The sequence below is a fragment of the Curcuma longa genome, chromosome 2, assembly GCF_044706935.1.
Source record: "Curcuma longa cultivar G26 ecotype Majalengka, Jawa Barat chromosome 2, ITB_CL_G26_1.1, whole genome shotgun sequence".
Classification (NCBI taxonomy): Eukaryota; Viridiplantae; Streptophyta; class Magnoliopsida; order Zingiberales; family Zingiberaceae; genus Curcuma; species Curcuma longa.
The window spans coordinates 6,758,538-6,771,810 of NC_133862.1; the positions used below are offsets into that span (position 1 = coordinate 6,758,538).

At 39.2% G+C, this 13,273-nt stretch overlaps 2 protein-coding genes across 2 annotated transcripts; one reads left to right on the forward strand and one right to left on the reverse strand.

The window, feature by feature from the left end:
- The first annotated feature begins 1,031 nt into the window (after positions 1–1,031).
- Positions 1,032–4,500, forward strand: LOC141820060 (putative WRKY transcription factor 17). Its single transcript, XM_074707345.1, has 4 exons — positions 1,032–1,789; positions 1,879–2,004; positions 2,093–2,241; positions 4,286–4,500. The coding sequence occupies exons 1-3, from the start codon at positions 1,092–1,094 to the stop codon at positions 2,238–2,240; spliced, it is 972 nt and encodes a 323-aa protein (XP_074563446.1). The 5' UTR covers positions 1,032–1,091; the 3' UTR covers position 2,241; positions 4,286–4,500.
- A 1,000-nt stretch (positions 4,501–5,500) lies between these two features.
- LOC141821355 (uncharacterized) lies at positions 5,501–13,013 on the reverse strand. Its single transcript, XM_074708778.1, has 19 exons — positions 12,833–13,013; positions 12,405–12,508; positions 12,085–12,312; positions 11,589–11,675; positions 11,330–11,419; positions 11,124–11,250; positions 10,872–10,972; positions 10,588–10,756; positions 10,143–10,264; positions 9,477–9,605; positions 9,262–9,360; positions 9,066–9,123; positions 8,915–8,990; positions 8,666–8,792; positions 7,509–7,666; positions 6,943–7,015; positions 6,664–6,858; positions 6,487–6,580; positions 5,501–6,396 (listed from the first exon to the last, which is right to left on the reverse strand). The coding sequence occupies exons 2-19, from the start codon at positions 12,477–12,479 to the stop codon at positions 5,582–5,584; spliced, it is 2,823 nt and encodes a 940-aa protein (XP_074564879.1). The 5' UTR covers positions 12,480–12,508; positions 12,833–13,013; the 3' UTR covers positions 5,501–5,581.
- Between the last annotated feature and the right edge of the window lie 260 nt (positions 13,014–13,273).

A 13,273-nucleotide genomic window follows, 5' to 3' on the forward strand; every position in this document is an offset into this window, starting at 1 on the left:
AAGAGCTAAACTTCAGTGGTGAAATTTCATGGTACTTTCATGTAACCTATTTAATCAATTGAAGACGTCTCAATCATGAGAATGCTAACAGACTAATACATAGCGAGATTGATTTCAGCGACGATTCTACAAATATATTAACTTCTGAGTAAACGTACATCGTTTGTTTGATTCTTCCAGTTGTGAGATGAATTGATCTGTAATTAAGAAGAAAAGATAAATTTATTAACTTAGAATCCACAAGACTACAATAAACTAGTAGAAGAATGTATATGCACTATTCAGCTAGCAACAAAAAGAAATTTTAGAAAGTGAAGAAAAAATTCGTCAGCAAGTCTTTTGGGCGCAATACATGCCTTCATCGACCGAATAGGATCATTCTGAACTCTAGAAACAAATGCAAGACAAATGAACAATCTAAACAAGAAACCAGACGGTTTAACAAGTTCGAAATCGAAATTTCACGGTAAAATACTATCAAATGGGAACCAACTCAAGCAATTGTACGACCGATTCGCCAATCGCAGCAAAAATTGGGGAAGGAAAAAGGCGGAGCGCAAGTTGGGGAAGGGGAGCAATGAAACCCTAACTCCAAATTCTATCTGGCCGGTGAAAGGGAATAAGAGACAGGGAGCCAGACGGCATGAGGCGGAGAAGCAGCAAGCGAGAGAATCGCACAAGAAAACCAATCGCCATTACCTTTTCTTATCGACATTCGCAATCGCAATCAACTCGACGAAATCGCGAGGCCGATCGATCGAAGTCTTCGAGCGCGGATGTAAATTTTGTCTGCGCTCGACCTTTTTGCCGTGAGAAGGATGGTTGACCATAAGAGCAAGTGACTTGCACGTGCCACTTGTGTATATAGAGTTATTTGGAAACCGTCATTTAATTTTGATTGTTTGCTGGGCGATCTCGACCGTCGGATTGAAACTAACCAGCTTTAACACGAACCGTGAACGGTCCTCTTCCTTCGCCTCTGCCTATAAAATGCCCGCCTCTTCAGGTCTCATCGCCTTGCTAGTTCCTCCTCCGCCGCTTCCTTGTCAAATGCTCTTGCTTGCTAGTTGCTAGGGCTCAGATCTGCGGCGATGGCTGTCGATCTGATGAGTTACGCCAAGATAGAGGAGCAGATGGCCATCCAGGAAGCCGGCGCCGCTGGACTCCGCTCCATGGAGCACCTCATCCTCCGCCTCTCCGATCGCCGGTCCCAGCAACAACTCGATTGCCGCGATATCGCCGACGTCACCGTGTCCAAGTTCAAGAAGTTCATCTCCGTCCTCAACCGTACCGGCCACGCCCGATTTCGTCGCGGCCCTACTGCATCGCCCCCGCCGCCGGCGGAGCCGGTAACCGCTGTGGCGAAAAGCTTGACCCTCGCCCCAGTCCCGCTCCGGATCAAGCCTCCCGGACATCGCCTTCCGCCTGCGGCGGTGCCTGCCCAGGCCCAGGCCCAGGCCCGGACCCTCGACTTCACCAAGCCGACTCCCGCCTCCGCGAGCGAGACGTCGCCGCCCAGCCGATTTAACAAGGAGTATTTCAGCACCTCTACGCCGATCTCCCCCGCGACCCCTTCGTTCGTGTCTTCCGTCACTGGCGACGGCAGTCTGTCGAACGGCCGGTTCGGTGCTGCCTCATCCCACCTCCTCCCGCCTGTTTCAGCCGGCAAGTTTCCGATCATCTCCGCTGCGGTCGATCGACGATGCCACGAGCATGCTCACGCACATTCCGAGCACGTCGTCGGCAAGTGTGCCGTCCCCGGCGCGCGTTGCCACTGCTCCAAGAGAAGGTAACTGGAACTTAACCCAAAAAAACTTCAAGATCGCAATATAACAGACTTACCTTAACCCGATGCAACCCTAATCTGATTTTAAGCAGGAAATCTCGTGTCAAGCGGACGATCCGCGTCCCGGCGGCGAGCTCGAAATCTTCCGACATTCCCGCTGACGAATACTCGTGGCGAAAGTACGGGCAGAAGCCGATCAAGGGCTCCCCTTATCCCAGGTAAGGGTCGCCGCCTCCTCATTCTCCTTCGCCACCGAATCTCCGACGAACGGCCTCGGAATCGACCTAACATTCACCTCTCTCGCAGGGGCTACTACAAGTGCAGCACCCTCCGCGGTTGCCCCGCCAGGAAGCACGTGGAGCGAGCACCCGACGACCCTTTGATGCTGATCGTGACCTACGAGGGGGAGCACCGCCATACCTCGACCACCGCCGCCGCCGACTCCGTCATCTGAGGTCCTCCCCTTCTCCCGCAGTCTTCAATCTTCCCTGCTCATTTCTTCTGCCCTTTTCCGCGAAAATTTCCCCCAAAAAAGAAAGTAATAAGAAAAAAAGAAAAAAAAACAGAAAAAAAAACATTTTGTCCAAAACTTTATTTTAACTTGCATTTTTCCTCTTAATCCGTTATCGTTCACATCGTTAATTATTTTAAAAAGGGTAGAGTTACAGGGGTAAAAATTATGGGCACGAGAGTTAAGGCAATAAGTTGGGTTGGAGATTGGTTTGAAATCCGGGTAGGTGAGTTGGAGTCAAAACGAGAGGGGCCCGCTCTCTCAGTTGACTAGCATTAGATGACAAAGCGGCACGTGGGTGTTATTAATAATGGTTCCTATTTGGTGAAGTGGGTGAGTTTCACCACTAGGAGTTAATTCAATGACTAAATGGTGTGTGTAGTTGGGTCAAATTACTTTAAATAGAAGAAGGCAACATGGATCAGTTGGGGCACTATAAATAGTGGATGATGACATGGACTTTAACTCTGAAGGGAGGAGTGGTTTCTCAATGCTTGACTTCTTCTTTATTATTATTATGTAATAATTTAAGTGCTAGGGTTTTAACTTTGTTGCTTATTTGCTTGGCAATTAGATCAAAGTATTGATGGATACTGAGGTCAATTTATTAATATTTTTAAAACACCACTTGCACTCAGTTTGATTCAATACCAAATGACCAACCACTACGATGGGGGAAAACAAATGGCCAGTAGAAGAATCTTTAGCCTTTGGTTTTTTTTTTCCACTAAATATTCCAAAAGATCAATACAAATCCAATTTGGCTTTGAATATTTTTGACTTGTGCCTATCAAACCTAGACGACCTTTTGGATTGTTGTCCGAGTTGGTCTTTATTTATGAAATTAGATGCCCCTGTAGTCAACCTTCTGTCTGGAAACTGCTACACCATATCTAGTGGGTGGAGGTCGGCATCAGAACCCGGGAGCAATAATGAATTAGTTTTGTTGGATGATGCTCCACTTCACTAGCTTTTTGAGTGGTTGGAGGAATATGTTCTTATGGTTTTGATGCTCATTCCCAAATGTCCCTTGTTACTTCATAATAAGACCATGAATTAAGTTAACCTAAAAAGGTTACTACTCAGTGCTGTTATTAGACCTTAGCAAAAGGTCAATCCAGATGAATCGCTGGTATCCATCTATTGCCTTCGACTAACGTTTGGTTCCCCCTTTGAAAATCGCATTCGATTTAGGGACCACTCGTTGGCTTTGGCTCCCTGACAAGGCAAACCAAACCACGAAACGCTTGTTGTAACACACTGGACGAGGTCTGGTTTGACAAATGCCGCCCAATCAATGGCGATTGGGACCACTTCCAATTGGCCTTTCTTTGGATTCTGGACTCCATCACATGTCGGTGCTGTCCTTTCTTTGTCTAAATTAATTTCAGTCAACTCGGGTAGGTTTCACCTAGGCCCACAGACATCAACGTGGTGATGCATGACTCATGAGGGAATAATGCAATTGATAATTGTCCATAAATGGCAAGCTCACAATTTCTTTATTTTATTTTAAATATTCATTTCACTCTGTAAAATTTAGTTTGAAACTATAAGTTTTTCACTCGCCTACAAACTTTTCATTCTATTAATAAATTAATTTGTGTTCTTCACTATCTGTCCTTGTCCATTCAAGACTATCAACTTGAGTTAGATTAATTGGGGGTGAGCGAATGAGATAAGTTTGTTAAGTTAAAGTAGATAGATTGAATAAAGTAGACTAGGCCAGCTGAGTAACTACTACCAAAGGAGCCTGCTGCACTTAGCGCTTACACATAGAGATAGAAAATTTTTTTTATATATAATTCATATGAAAAAGAAATTATAATAATCTTTAAATGATAGAAATAAGATTTTTTATATATAAATTATTTTCTAACAAACAGACTCAATAACCAAGTGGTTTTGACTGCTTATATCCTTCGTTGACTGATGTAAATAGTGAAATGGAATTTAATGAAATTTACACGCGTCATATAATCTAACAGGTCTGTACGAACAAAAACTACACCAAGGGATTTTCTTTACGGGCAATGGCTTCGCGTCCCGCGAGATGAATGGCACCGACCTAGTCTCTGAAAGCGCGGAATCCGATGCGACCGTAATTGAGATCCCCGTTTTCATTGTTTATATTTGCCTATTTAGTTGTATTAATATGAATAATTTATTCTACTAGTTTTATTTTGTCAATTGTTTTGATGCACCTTCCTGAATTGGATCGTGTAACTTGCCAGTTTAGATGGTTCGTTCGCCTAGTCCATCTCCAAGAACTTAGTCGTTTGGCTTCCTCGGCTGCTCCTGTGGCCTCTGCTGCCTGACAAATCCAGGCTAAGCAAGCCAAATTGACCAACTTGATCTATTTTGTTTGCCTCTTATTTAGTTAGTATGATTAGAATAGTTAGTGGGTTTATCAAACTTACCATTATATGCCTTAACACAATCAACCTAGTTAATAATAATGCACAAATTTCAAACAATGAATCATCATACAAAAATTTCAAGCGAAACTAATTATCAATCGACCAATTGATTCAATTTTCTTGCTAGACAATATATATGTATATATATACTTAAGTATCTGTCTAGTCATATAAAGCCCTCGATCGCAGAAAACATAAAAAATTACCCTTGCAAAAAAAATTGGGAGCTCTCACATAAAAGCATATAATGAAGACAGTAAAATGAATATGCAAGATGTGAGTTCAGAAACAATTGGAGTTGAAAAGACCCAATAGAATCTGCTCGACCAAGTTGATGTGTTCTTATTGGTGTTGCAGTGCCCCAAAACATTGTGAATTATTTTGATACAATCCATTATATAAAATTTTTCTGAATATTCATACTAAAACTTCGTATAAAATTTATATAAATTCTATTCTACTTACAATATGTTTTTATAGGAACTTTAGTTAATTCAGATTTTATAAACCTGAATCTTAATTTTATGAAATCAGAATTTGTAAAAGTAACCGTTGACCAAGGAAAATAACTTCATAAATATGATTCATACTTTTATGTAAATTATAAGAATATTATGAATATATGATATATGTGGATTACAGTTTCATCCAACAAAATACAATCAACATTTGATCTCTGCCTGAGTGGTTCACAGTATGTGTGAAGGATGATTGTATTTCTTTTTCCTTTTTTTTTTCTTTTTGAAAAAAAAAAAATCAACATTCCACACGAGTGTATCCGTGTTCATTCTAAGACTATATTACCATATAAGATGATACATAGTACGAACGATAGAGTGTTGTGTTTCTCTGTCCGAACTCGAGCTATTGACCCATATTAAGCAGCATGTCAGGCCCTTTCTCTCCAAACCTTGAAAATTCTTCAGGTATGGGAATGTTCAGCTCAGAACAAACCAGCTGCACTATACTTCTTGTGACACTCCCTAATGACATATTGTTCACTGTGATGGCTATTGAAAAATTATTCTCGATGTCACAGAATCCGGTGGATCCACCCATTCCCGAGTGCCCAAAACTAGTCGAACTACCACTCGGGGTGCTGAAATTCCTAAAACCTAGAGCAAATTTACCATTCGGGATGACCAAGCCGGAGTAATCACCCAACCCCAAGAAGGCATCATGGATCTTTGGGTTATTGAATACTCTACCGAGAGTTTTGCGGTCTCCATTAGTATTGGCTACGCGATTATGGTCATTAGAGTTAGGACTACCTATGCTTGCATTTGAACTTTTCGACCGTTTGCTTAGCGGATCGACGCTTAGGATCTCCTTGAGTCTCCATTTCCTCTTAGGAGGCTTGGGAGGAAGGAACATTGGAGCATGGACATGGCTACCGAGGAGAGGTTTTGAGGTAGATGGATGAGGTGGAGGAATGGATCCGCCCGTAGCGAGGCAGGCATAGTAGCGTGCCAAGGCACGAGCAGAGCAATGGCCATTTGCGGCGGGAATTATGCTTCTTCGAATGTTTAGTGTGTTGAATAGAACAGGAAGGTTGGTTGCAACCTCAACCAAATTACCTTGTAGAAAGCTGGATGGCATATGAGGCCTACTTCTGATCTCCATGAGATTTTGTAGTTCCTTTTGGTCGAGGGTTAGGGAAGCCAGCCGAGACTCGACACCTGGAACAAGAAGAAAATAATTGTAAAACAACACTAATGCTTGTCGAATTAAGCTACTTGAAAGAGAAAAAAGCAGAAATTTTCACGTACCGGGAGGAATACCAATGTATAGTTCACCTTCGATTCCGAGAGGGTGGATGAATGCTTCTTCCAGCACTTCTTGAAATTTCTTTCCAGATGCATGCTGTTTTAAATTGAACATACATCGAATAAACAAAAAAAAAAATCAGATTTAATAACAAACTAATAGGAAAAAAAGTAGTATACCTCTATCACACCACCACAGAGCCATCCAAAGGACAAGTAGTGGTACAGTTGCTGGGAGCCAGGTTCTGTCTCAGGAACTGACCTAGCAATATGCTGAAGAGACTCCTCCCAGTCGCACATTAGCAATGGGTTGCTATTCGTCACATCAGACATAGCATTGTGCAAGCCGGACGAGTGGTTAAGAACATGATGAACCTACGGAAAGAACTAAACTAAATGATTAAACACATACAGAAAACAAAACTTTTGATCGATCACATCATGAGACTTAGTGCTAACCTTTATTATATCCTTTTCTCCACCACTAAACTCTGGCCAGATATTTGCTATGGTTTCATTGAGATTGAGTTTCCTGAAAATTTAAGGAATGCATTAAGATATCCTTTACCCAAATGATGACACCTGTTTTTTTCAGTACTAGAGTAAAAAAGGAAAAAAAAAGGGAAATCGATTCAGAGATTCGAGCTCTATTAATTGTGAGTAGAATCAGGTGTGGAGATATAAGAAAGTTATTCAGAAGTTACACAATTTTCGCAGCATTCTATGGTGGTGCGTAACAGTGAATTACAAGATGCATAAATTTCCACATAGGTGGATTCGTGAAAAGGAGCTACTAAGTAAATTCATCTAAAATGTAAAATGACTTGATCTAGTGTTGGAAGTCACTGAAAGTACCTAATGAGCAAGATATGAATACTAGTAGTTACCACTTAATCTAGAGTGACCCTTGTAAAAATTAAGTGAAATTCAACTACAGATGTCTGCACCTCGGCACTGATGGTCTATCAAATATTTGGTCATGCATACATAATAAAAGGGTGTAGAACTACTTGATAATATTTTACCCCTTGTCGACGAGCCAATGTACCATCCCAGCAGTGATTCCCTTAGTGACGGAGAAAACTGGAAATAAGCTATCCGGTTGAACAGGGCGGGGATCATATCTTCCTAGCACGCCTGCAGCAGTATCTATTATAACCTTTCCATCTTTGTATGCACAAACCTGCAGATGAGGGGAACAGAACATAGCAAACTAAATAAAATATGAGAACAGGTATTCACAAACTATAAACTTTTATTGATCCTTCTCATTCTACAAATAAAAGATTAGCAGAATCTTTTTTGTTAAAAAGATTTGTACTTTAGTTATCATCTGTTCATCTTTAAACTTTTATTAATCCAATATGTAACAACATTTCCTTCTCAATTCTCCAAATAAGACTAGCACAATCCTTTTCTTAAAACAGATTTATACCTTAGTTACCATCTCTTCTTCCCTACTAGTCATCTTGTGTGTTCGCCTAGTAAGATTTTAAGACGCTTTACACCTTCACAATGATGCCACTGCCCTCATTCAATTGCAAGACCAACAACTTTTATGTCTAGAAATATAGCATGAAGAATATCAATCCGCCTCTGCACTCATATTCAAGGTACATCAACATGTCTGATTGTCTCTACTATCAAGGTTTATTATTTAATTATTTTTTGTTTGGCTCTGAAAGTACCTAGTAACAAATGAATGGAATAAGCTAGCAATCCAAAAATCATAAAATTAATCAAATTAAGTCTGCTTGCTGAACTTAAACTATCATGGCTACTGGAATACTGGGTTTAAACTTCGAGAAGTAACTGATTGAAAAGGAATACCACGGGCTTTAGAGAAAGTAATAAGGAAGATAGTTATATAACAAGAGAAGCAAACACCACAAAAGAAAATTGCACATTTCAAGCTATTGATAATATGAATTATTGAAAAATGGATATTAAAAATATTAAATATCAAAATAAGTATTCCTAACATAAATTCTTAAAGAATTCAAAATGAAAAGTCAAGTGTTCTATGATAAACACGAGAAGACAAAAAGACACATTTCATTTCCAGTTTGAAACTCGAGATATCTTAGTTTATTTTTATCATTCTTTTATTTAGTCATTTTAAATTAGGAGCTTCAATTTTAATCTCAAACACCAAATAATGAACAAAGTAAACTAGACCTACTTGTATTCCAAGTATTCTCTCGTTTCCAAGCTCAACCAGGAGCTTTCTCAACTTGGCCTCCACGTTAGACTGAATTGGTGAATCATAGATCCATGAGTTGCTAGTCGGTGACCCATTGCTGGTGCTTCTAAAGCAAATGAATATGACATAATTTTGGAAATTTGAAAATTAAACAAGACAATTAATTATATAATTGTAGGAACAATACGATAAAATTAAGAGTAAAAAAAATGCAATCAAGATAGTCACCCTATGAGCGTCGATTCAGCAAATGGTCTTATGATATCCAAATAAACAACACAGACATTAAGAGTAGAAGAAAGCCCTGAAAAAGATTGAATGTCTCTCTAATGCGTTATGTAATTATGTATAAACATAGAAGGAATAATTGCAAACAGACCTCGAAGAAGATTCACTACCCTCATAAATATCACTGCATCACCTGGGAAAGCATCAACCTGTAAAAATGGGATCGTCCTCATTCATTACAATAAGACTGTGAATAATGTCACAATTAAGGAAATATGATACATAGATTCTAAAAATATTATGGAGCAATTGGAGGAATATCATGGAAGAAAATTGCTATCACTTACGGGATTAAAGTGTTGAACTTGCTTTTTGCTCATTTTCATCTTTTCCTGAAGAACCTTCATGTTCTTCTCTCTTTGTTCAGACAAAGTTCTTATGTTTTCCTTGATAGAAAGAATGCATACAATATTTTAAGCTAAAATAATTAATATCGATTGATTTTCTCATACTGAAAAAGAAAGTAGGAAGATGTCTAGAAGCAGACAACAAACATACTTACAAATGCTTCACTAGATGGTGTGGAAGTGCGAAAAAACACTGTTGCAATGTCCATAGCCTGCTCTGGCATATCAACACGTAACTTAAGTCCCATTTCTGTGAAGGCAGCTAATAGAGCAACATAGTCCCCCTGCCACAATAGAACATAATCTGATAAACACTAAGCATACGGAATTGTTTACTTCTTGAAAGTATCAATATGACCTAAGTAGTAAGTATGTGAATTTGATCATAGAATGATATATTAAATGATTATTGGACACTAATCAATCATTTGATAGCATATTAGCTTAGAAGCTGAATTTTGTATTATTTTGTTTCAAAGAGAGTCCACAGAAGCAATGCATTGCATGAATGCATATGGGCCTGGCATCCAGGTGGTAAGATATAAAAGTACTTTAAACTGTGAAAGTACTCGACCAAGTGACTGATGACTGTATTGATGTCTATACACAAGGTTAGAGCACTAAGTAGGACCTCCAACACTAGGCATATCTCATGTGGCTACTCGTGAACTAATGCTTTATGTTCTGTATATTGTGATGCAACAATTGTTTATAGACAGCAAGCTCATCAAATAGATGCACATCACTACAAATGAAGCAATTATTGGTGATTACATTTTAGATTCTAGCAATCTTAACTATTAAGGAGTAATGCAATTTACCTCAGCACATGCCAAAAATAATTTTGCAAGTGCTTGTTTCATAGAGCTTGAAATTGACTTGGTAAGTCCAAAATCAAGTAAAATAGGGTGATGCGGAGGTTCTTTGCTTACAAGAAAATTTCCTGCAAAAAAAAATAGACACCAACGTGTAGTGTATGTCAAAATCCTAGAACAGATAAAATTAACCTTTCAGCTCCCTTTCTTTTGATTTTTTAGGTTTGAAATGCGGATAGAAATCCTTATAGAATTTCCATACAAAACTTTTAAGATATTTTGAACTTGAAGATACACCAACACTCAGCTCACATTGGGTGCAGCACTGGTTCAACTAGGAGAGTGTAGAAAACTTTATCCTAAATCATGGGAATCTTAACATTCCAATTTATAGATTACCAGCTGAGAAGGTAAAAACAAAAAACAAAGAAATTGCCACAAGTAACTGTACCTGGATGTGGATCTCCATTGAAAAATCCATCGACATATATTTGATGAGCATATGCACGTGTAATTTCTTCAACAAGATTTTGTTTGTCCACACCAAGTGCATTGAGTGATTCAATATCATTCAACCGAATACCATCCATATATTGCAGGATAAGAACCTTCTCTGTTGACTGATCGTAGAAATCAGGAAAATTATTAGCTAAATAAATGATAACATAGTATAGGCATTGCTTAAAAAAAAGTTATAGTATAGGCATTGCTTAAAAAAAGTCGATGAAGATACACCTGAACAACATCTGGAATTAGCACATCAACTATATTTGCAGATTTTAAGCTGCCATCCCCAGTTTTGACTCGTAAATTCTTTGAAACTTTTCTTGTATTTTCTAGGTACAAAAAATAATTGTCAACAGTCCATACTTGGGTTGTGACTTCTGTTACTAATTAGTGAAGGCTTGACTCCGCATAAAACATTTATATCACAGTATTGTGAAACAAGAAAATAAGCTTCAAAGACAAAAACCATAACAGACTAACCTGCTTCATGATTGAAATCAAGTTCTTTAGGTGCCTCCTTGCACCATTCATCTATCATAGGGCTGAAGTCATATTGTGGCTCGGCCCATGCTATCCAGTCAATAATTGATTTTGCATTCTTTAAGTCCTGCAAATTAGCTCCAATAATCTAATCAAAGGATGATTTCGAAATTAGTTGTAACTTTTGACAAAGTAAAACTGCAAACCTCTAAGATGACTTCCTTGATGCTGTTATGTTGAACTTTGGCAACCACCTCTTGTCCATTTTTCAGAGTTGCACGATGAACTTGCGCTATCTGCAATTATTTCATTTTAAATTTTATAGAATTAATTAACATAAAAAAGGTAAATTGCACATACCTGGTAGAGGAAGGACCCATATACATGATAGCACATATAATAATTGAGATACAATCACAAAATTTTCAGGATCAATATTCTGTAATGGGGGTAATGTGATCTTACAGATGCAGTAGCAAGAGGTGCCTCCACAAATTGAGAGAAGATGTCGTTCATAGATTTTCCAAGCTCTCTTTCTATGGTTTGGGAGACCTGTACGATAACAGAGTTGTAAGAATCATAAACTTGTTTCCAGTAAACACACATTCTAACTTTCAAAATAAATAATATTCACTTATGCAGTTTGTTTAGGCTTCGTTAGTTTGCACAAAAGCATGAATATTGTGCAAGTACATCTGCGGATGAGTATTCTGTAACTGAAACATAAATCATTTGAGCCCAGATCATCAGTAGCAACTGAGACTCTAGTGACAACAATTGAATGATCATTAAGGCAAATTTTTATGTTCTTCAGTCACTACAGCTGAGGATAATGAAGTCAGTTTGAACCAAAAAATCACAAACTCACAGCATCATATCTACGCTCGAGCTATCTTAGTAGCTCAAAGATATTGCTAAAAATACAAATACATTAGTGAAACATTCATCCTGGACAAGTCACCTCTTCTAATGGTCGAGGAGGAAGAGAATCCTGCAACTGTTTGAGAAGACATATATAAGCCTCTGGAAGAACATCTGCTCGGGTAGATAAATATTGACCAAGTTTTACCCACAGACCTTCCATCTCGATCATCAAATTAAGAACACGTTTAGCATTTCGCTCATGAGTTTTTGCCCATACAGTATCCATTTTGGTTCTGCTAAACCATGCAGCTTTCTTCTGCGTGGCCTGCAATATTGCAAAACCTCAGTGAGATCTGACCTAAAATAGTGAACAAACAACAATTAATCTCACTAGATACTTCTAGTGGCTAACTGCACCTTGTAATCCAGGTAGATAATCAATGCTAGACTGAAAACTTTCATCCTCCGGTTCAAGATATTTCCCCATCCCATTAGGAGTTGTAAGGCAGGTAATGGTACTACTGCAATCACGAATTTGAAGGAAAACCCAATATTCTTCACTTCTAGTGTAACAAATTAAACAAAATCACCAGTTATTATAAACATCCATCTGTGACAGAAGGAAAGAACATCACAATATGCTAAACCAGGAACCTTCTGAGAAAATTTTAGGTCTCTTTGAGAGTTATAAACAACCAAGGTATGAGGAAGCCTTCTCATACATTGATTTATCGAGAAGCAAATACACCAAAATGAAACAAATAAACACATGAAAATAGGTAAGTGGAAGATCAACCAACACATAAGTGTACCAAATTTAAGAATCCAATCGATAAGACGCCCACCTTTAGCAGATCGAAAAGCCCTTCCCAGAAAGAACCCGCCAATTTCATGAGGAACAACGTAAATGCTCAAAACCCCCAGAACCACAGATTTCGGTGTAAGAAACGCGGAACCTGAAGATCGATCGCAGGAAATTTAATCTTCGGCGACGATCGAGCTGAGAGATCTGGAATGGAGACGGGAGGCCGGTGAGGAGAAAGGAAGAGACGGGCGTCGTGCTCGCCTGGAATCCATGCGGTTAAATGAATAGCGACGGATAAGAGATCGCGTCCGTCCGTTTCGTACGTGATGGGATCCTGTCCGTGCACTGGATTACTTCCCATCTCCCTTGCGGTTTTGTGTGGGTCCCGGCATGATTTCCTTGTGGCCCACCAACCGACGGTTCACGCGTTTCACCAGGCGCAGCAGTTCAGGTAACGACGAAGGCTTTTCATGTGGGCCCC

Excerpts from the sequence above, each read along its gene's own strand:
- LOC141821355 (XM_074708778.1), bottom strand. The coding sequence starts at position 12,479 with ATGGGATGGGGAAATATCTTGAACCGGAGGATGAAAGTTTTCAGTCTA. Across the intron at positions 10,757-10,871 it reads TAATTCCAGATGTTGTTCAG|TCAACAGAGAAGGTTCTTAT; the intron begins GTGTATCTTCAT and ends TTCTACGATCAG. Across the intron at positions 7,667-8,665 it reads AGAGAATACTTGGAATACAA|GTTTGTGCATACAAAGATGG; the intron begins GTAGGTCTAGTT and ends CCTCATCTGCAG.
- LOC141820060 (XM_074707345.1), top strand. The coding sequence starts at position 1,092 with ATGGCTGTCGATCTGATGAGTTACGCCAAGATAGAGGAGCAGATGGCC. Across the intron at positions 1,790-1,878 it reads TGCCACTGCTCCAAGAGAAG|GAAATCTCGTGTCAAGCGGA; the intron begins GTAACTGGAACT and ends GATTTTAAGCAG. Across the intron at positions 2,005-2,092 it reads AAGGGCTCCCCTTATCCCAG|GGGCTACTACAAGTGCAGCA; the intron begins GTAAGGGTCGCC and ends CCTCTCTCGCAG.